The sequence below is a fragment of the Penaeus chinensis genome, chromosome 37 (genome assembly GCF_019202785.1).
Source record: "Penaeus chinensis breed Huanghai No. 1 chromosome 37, ASM1920278v2, whole genome shotgun sequence".
NCBI classification, from domain to species: Eukaryota; Metazoa; Arthropoda; class Malacostraca; order Decapoda; family Penaeidae; genus Penaeus; species Penaeus chinensis.
Window position 1 is genome coordinate 9,074,607 of NC_061855.1, and position 7,500 is coordinate 9,082,106.

At 35.3% G+C, this 7,500-nt stretch overlaps 1 protein-coding gene across 3 annotated transcripts in view; it reads right to left on the reverse strand.

The window, feature by feature from the left end:
* Positions 1-7,500, reverse strand: part of LOC125045695 (ras-related protein Rap-1b-like) — a 93,940-nt gene that overhangs the window by 7,585 nt on the left and 78,855 nt on the right. For 2 of the 3 annotated variants that reach the window (XM_047643118.1, XM_047643119.1), the window contains exons 4-5: positions 6,181-6,204; positions 1-140 (exon numbers count right to left, since the gene is read on the reverse strand). The exon at positions 1-140 is cut by the window's left edge and continues 100 nt beyond it. In XM_047643118.1, the coding sequence (XP_047499074.1) occupies positions 1-140; positions 6,181-6,204 (164 nt within the window). The remainder of the gene's footprint in view (positions 141-6,180; positions 6,205-7,500) is intronic. The other variant, XM_047643120.1, reaches the window with a different exon arrangement.

The window sequence follows — 7,500 nt, forward strand, 5'->3', positions numbered from 1 at the left end:
GCGGCGCCCATCACCACCACCCGGTAGCGCCGCTTCGTCGGGTCCTCGCCGGGCTTGTCGACTGAGACCCCGCTGGTCGAAGCGGCGCCGCCCGCACCCGGGGAGCCGGCCGCGTCCTCCTCCTTGCTCACGGGCGTCGGCTGGCGGGAAGGAGACGCGGTTGGACGGGTGGGCGGGGGAGGAGGGGGGCCGGGCTGCGAGAGTTCGTGGTCTTTTTTTTACATGCACTCGCACGCACACACACCCGCATACACTCACCCACGGATACACACACACACACACACACACACATACACACACAGACACACACACACACACACACGCAAATACACAACACATGCATATATATAGATATACAAATAGATAGATAGATAAGTGTAAATGCATATATAGACTGATAGATATGTATGTGTATATATGTGTTTGTGTGTCTATATCCATCTCTCTCTCTCTCCCTCTCTCTCTCTCTCTCTCTCTCTCTCTCTCTCTCTCTCTCTCTCTATATATATATATATATATATATATATATGTATATATATATATATATATATACATATACATAAATACATATACATATATATGCATATATATGTATATACACACACACACACACACACACACACACACACACACACACACACACACACATACACACACACATATATATATATATATATATATATATATATATATATATATATGTGTGTGTGTATATATATATATATATGTGTGTGTGTGTGTGTGTGTGTGTGTGTGTGTGTGTGTGTGTGTGTGTGTGTGTGTGTGTGTGTGTGTGTGTGTGTGTGTGTGTGTAATGTGTATGCATATATATATATACATATATATATGTATACATATACATATATACATATATATACATATATCAGGATAGGTGGGTGCTTCATGCTCGGAGTGATGTGAAGCGATGGTGTGGTAGCTTAGATAGTGTTAAGTGCTTTGCATGCCTTCTCGCTTACAGCTGTCACCACTGGCTAGACAGGCGCGAAAAGGGAGCAGCTATGCATAGGTGCGAAAAGGGAGCAGCTATGCATAAGACTCCCCTGCCAGCTCATAGCCTCTCCATCATCAAGACTTCTGCAGTGCCTCCTCGTGGCCACCCATGGAAACTAGGTACCTTGCGGTCCTAGGCTGAACTGTAGAGGCTCTTGGAACAGCAGGGGGCCCTAAAGATATGGAGTCATGGCCCATCGGCGTGTGGACATGCCCTGGCTTTGTACTAATTGGCGGATGTGGGGAGGCAGGCCTTGCCAGTCTGCCTCCCCAAGATAACCGTATTCACAGCCGAATATATAGTTGTTGGTGCTGGGGGGAGGGCAAAAGTCCCTCCCATCCAGCAAGTTTGGCGGGCTGTGGGTCCCTTTGGGTTGGCGACCGCTGGGACTCGGGTAAGGAGCAGGGGTTACCCGTCATCCCATCTGGGTCCTGGCAGTCGCCAACCTGGCATGAGGCTTGTTGGGGAAAGCCCTGGGGAGCCCTGCAGGCGGATTATAGGTCCTGCAACCAGCCAACCCCCTCTATATGGGGCGGCGTTGGTAGGGGTGGCAGAGGTGGCACCAACCCGGAGTGACTGCCTGAGGTTAGACCTCAGGCAGCCTATCAGGGTGGGGGCTTGGAACATCCTTTCCCTGCGACAGGACGATCGGTTACCACTACTGTCGAGGGAATTGAAGCATCTAAGAGTTGAGGTGGCTGCTCTCTCGGAGGTGAGAAGACCTGGCAGCGGCATGATTAGTATGGGTGGCTACACTTATTACTGGTCGGGCTGCAGTGATAGTCACCATCTCCAGGGAGTAGCAATAGCCATCTCCAGCAGACTTCAACCCTCGGTAGTAGAGGTTACTCCAGTCGATGAGTGTATTATGGTATTGAGACTGAAGCTTTTGTTTGGCTTCATGTCTCTTACTGTTGTGTATGCTCCTACAGATGTATATAAACTTGAGGTGACAGAGATGGTTTATGCCAAACTTGCATTTGTGACAGACAACTGTCATCGGCGAGATATCGTATTGTTCTGGGTGACATCAAAGCGGTATCCGGCTGCAATCGAGCTGGCTACGAGATATCTGTCGGTCCTCATGGTTCAGGAGCTGATGCTGGCAGCAAGAATAGCCTCCTTTTCCATGACTTTGCTAGGTCCCAGAAATTGAGGATTTCTAGCTCCTGGTATCAACGTTCTGACGTGCATCATTGGACTTGGTACTGCGATATGGGTAGTGTGGCCAAAGAGATCAACCACATTCTCGTTAGAACTCGATGGAGGATCCTCCAGAACTGTAGGATGTATTGAAGCGTCGAGTTCTGTGGAACTGATCATAGATTAGTTGGTTACTCTACGGGTCCACTTTAGAACCTCCTGTCGCCCAAATGAACACCCTACCGTGTTTCATGTGGACAGATTAAGGGAGGACGAGTGTGCCCTGGGATTTGCCGAGGCTATCTCTGGTCATTTCACAGCACTCAAGGGCCTGATGTACCCTGTTCTTCTAAGGTACACCTTCAAGCGTGAAACACTTAATCGAAGTCACAGAGAGTTATATATGCCTCGGTAGTGCAGTTCACGTCTCTGGGCTGTCAGACCAGGAAGTCAGTAGAGGGATTGGGCTGGCAGCAGGGGTCATGAAATCTCTCGACAAGAGTATTTGGAGATGCCGGTACCTGTGCAGGAAGACCAAGCTACGTGTCTTCAAGGCCCTAATACTGCCAGTTTTACTATATGGTAGTGAAACCTGGACGTTATCTTGTCTTGGTGCCTTCTGCAACTTGCACAATCAGCGATCGCCAACTCAGGCTATACGGCGACTTGGCTCGATTCCCGTAGGATGACCCTGCCCACCAGGCTGTCTCTGTCCAAGACAACACTGGGTGGAGGAGGCCTGTAGGACGACCCAGGAAGTCGATCAACCCTGGCGGCTCGCCATGTGGGACCCTCGTAAGTGGAAGCGAAGGGTGAAGGCGGCTATACGCCCCTGCCGACGTTAGCACCCAAATGATGATGATGATACATATATATATGAATATATATGTATATATACATATATATACACATATGTATGTATATATGTGTTTATATATGTACATGTATATATATACACATATATGTGTGTGTATATATATATATATGCATATATATATACATATGTATATACATATATATGTATGTATGTATATATACATGTATATATACATATATATGTACATATATACATATTTATATATATGTATATATATATGTGTGTGTGTGTGTGTGTGTGTGTGTGTGTGTGTGTGTGTGTTTGTGTATACACACACAAATATATATATATATATATATATATATATATATATATATATATATATATATATACATATATATGTATGTATATATATGTATATATACATATATATATGTATGTGTGTGTGTGTATATATGTGTGTATATATATATATATATATATGAATGTATGTATGTATGCATATATAAGATCATCCATTCATGCAAAACAATGTCAATGTCAATAATAAAGTATTCAGATAGATTTGCTCTAAAACATGCGAAATGCGTTAATGAAAATGACTGTTCTTTAACAATCAAAACTAGAGAAGAGAAAGAATATAAAACTATACGAATTATTTCATTCTCCGGGGAAAATCCGATTATGAAAACAGTTAATCATGCAAAAGCTTAGTTCAATAATCATGCACTGATTAATTTTTAACGATAACCTCCTTTGATTGACATAAAAAAACAAAAACAAAGGCTAATTTCATGCGTGAATTACACGAGAATTTTGTCGATGTATCTTTTTCTTGAATAGAGAGTTGGTGTGACGGAAGGTCGAAATAAACGGAACAGAAGGAAATGTTGATTTTAAGAATAAGAACAAGGAAAAAAGTTGATAAAAATGATACGAAAAGGTAGAAAATAAATGAAATCCTTGTATATTAATTTCTCATCAATTATTATTGAAAAAGGATTCGTATCTAAGAAGAGGTAAACCGAAAGATTTTTTTTTTTTTTTTTTTTATTTACCTTATTTATTTTATATCTAATCGTTATCAGTACCGTGAAAGCTGTATAATTGTTTATGATATTTTCTCATACCTGATTTTCTTCAATTACTGATACGATAATAACTATTTTAGAACTCTAAATCAGTCTATCGCCAGTTGATACAACATTGGATGCCGTCATTATCAATAAATATTATCATCCTTCTTATCATCATTATCATCATTATTATTATCACTATCGTCATTATTATTAGTATTAGTATCGCTGTCATTATTATCATTATTATCATCTTTGTTATCAATATCATTGTTATTACTATTATCATTACTATCATTATTGTTATCATTGTTATTATCATTATTGTTATTACTATTAATATAATCATTATCATTATTATTGCTATTAAATCAATTATAATATAATGATATCATTATTATTATTATCATTATTATTATTATTATTATCATTATTTTTGTTATTATTATTATTGTTTTTATTATTATGATTATTATTATTATTGTTATTATTATTATTATTATTTTCATTATTGTTGTCGTTGTTGTTGTTGTTGTTATTATTATTATCATTACTGATATTATTATTGTTATCATTATTATTATTATTATTATAAATATTGTTATTATTATTATTATTATTATTATTACTATTATTATCATTATTGTTATTATTATTATCATTATTATTATCATTATTATTATTATCATTATTGTTACTATCATTATTATTATTATTATTATTATTATCATTGATATTATTATCGTTATTATTATTATTAATATCATTATTGTTATTATTATCATTATCATTATTATTATTATTTTTATCTTTATTATTATTATCATTATTTTTATTATTACTTTTATTATTATTCATATTATTATCATTGTTATCATCATCATTATCATTATTGTTATCATTATTATTATTATTATTATTATTATCATTATTATTATAATTATTATTATCATTGTCATTATTATCATTATTATTATTATTATTATTATCATTATTATTATTATTATTATTATTATTATTATCATTATTATTATTATTATTACTATTATTATCATTATTGTTATTACTATTGTTATTATTATTATTATAATTATCGTATTTTTATCATCATTATCATTATCATTATTATTATAATTGTTATTATTATTATCATATTCATCATTATCATTATTTCTATTTTTATTACTATTATTATTATTACTACTATTATTATTATTATTACTATTATTATTATTATTATCATTATTATTGTTGTTGTTGTTGTTGCTGTTATTATTATTATTATTATTATTATTATCATTATTATTATCATCATCATCACTGATTATTATTATTAGCAGCAACAGCAACATAACTAGAATTGTTATTATTGCTATTATTACCATTATTAACATGATTCCTTATCATTATCATTTTGTTAGCATAATTGTTATTATTGTTATTATCATTATTGCTATGATAATTGTTGTTGTTGTTGCTATTATTGTAATCATTATTAATATCATCATTATTAATACAATTTATATTATTACCATAATGATCATTATTACTATCATCATTATTAATACAATTTTTATTATTACCTTTATTATCATTATTGTTATTATCATTTTCCTTATTGTTGATACTATTGTCGTTATCATTATCATTATCACTATTATTATTATTATTATCATTATTATTATCATTATTATTATCATTATTATTACTGTAAATATTGCTATTACCATTCATATTGCTGTTGTTGTTTATTATTATTATTGTCATAATTATTATAAGTGTTACAATTATGATTATTATTATTCTTGTTATTACTAATATTACTATTGTTATTATCTTTGTAATCATTATTATCATTATCTCTGATATTATTGCTATTATTATTATCATTATTACTATAATTATTATTATTGTTATTGTACATATGCATTTATGTACGTACATAGATCTGAAACATGCATACAAATAACGAAATCAGAAATGAGGACCTGAACATGCATTGAAGTAAAAAGCTAATTGAATAAAACACAACGAAAAGGGAAAACTGCGGAGCATGAACCACGGGGAAACTTAGAAATATAAACGGACGGCAAATAAGTCCTTTTTGTTTTGAAAAAGGAAAAAAATCTCACCCGATCTTCCTCGTATAACGCCGGCTTGCAGGGAGCGAATGAAGAGGAGGAAGAGGAAGAGAAGGAGGAGGAGGAGGAGGAAGAGGAGGAGGGGGAGGAGGAGGAGGAGGAGGAGTAGGAGTAGGAGGAGGAGGAGAGGAAGGGAGTGGAAGGGGAGGAGGAAGAGAAAGAGGAAGGGGAAGGAGGAGAAGGAGGAGGTGGAAGAGGAGGAGGTGGAAGAGGAGGAGGAGGAGGTGGAAGAGGGGGAGGAGAAGGAGGAGGGGGAAGGAGGAGAAGTAGGAGGTGGAAGAGAAGGAGGAGGAAGAGGAAGAGGTGGAAGAGGAGGTGGAGGAGAAGGAAGGAAGAGAAGAAGCGAGGGGGTGAAAGAGAAGAGGGCAAGGAAAATGGTGAGGAAGGCAAAGAGGTAAAGAGGGAGAAAGAGGAGGAAGAGGAAGAGGGTGGGAGGGAGGGATGGTAGAGGGAAAGAGAGAGAAAAAAGAGGGAGAGTAAATAAGCATGAGTTGATTTTTTTTTCTAAAGGGGGGAGGGGGTAATGGATGGAAAAGTCCAATGGCAAGATTTTTTCTTAATAAAAGTTTTTTTCATATTAATTTCACGTTTTTTTTTTTTTTTTTTTTTTTTTTTTGTAACACTAAAACGTAAGTCCGCGTGTTTGTTTTGATGAGAAGTATTAACGTGATTCCTATTTTTAGTTCATTTTCTCCCCTCGTTTCACATCATTAGTGAGCATCAGTCGCCCTCGAATTCACTCACATTTAAGCCACATTTATCTTTAATATAAATAAAACATGACCGAAAGGCAGCGAAAATCATGAAGAAGGCTGTTAATATTACCTGAAGGGATAATATGCTCTTCAGTATTCATAGTCTGGTCTGAATCTTTTGATTATCAGGAAATCAACTTGCATATATTAATCTAGTTATAATCACCGTCGTTTTGGGGCGAGATTACTAAGTTTTATTCGAAATGTAAATGCAAATAAGATGTGTATTTTTTCCTGAATTTAATTATAAGATTATCTAGTAAGAACCAAGTATATGATTATATATTAACATTATTGACGTTTGGGGAGAGTTTTTCCTTGCAATTTGGTGCTATGACTGAAGGAGCTAGTTAAAAGTTGTTCCAACTAGCTGCTCGTGAATAAAAACTAGTAGATAGATAAGTGAATTCATGGTAAATATCAAGCAGGGATACTATGTTATTTTTTGTAGGGTTAATACTAACATTACACAAAAACACTATGATTTCTCGGGCTTAAGGACACACCAATTATCTCTAGAAATACCCTAAACATGATCAAGTTAACCAAGGTATAG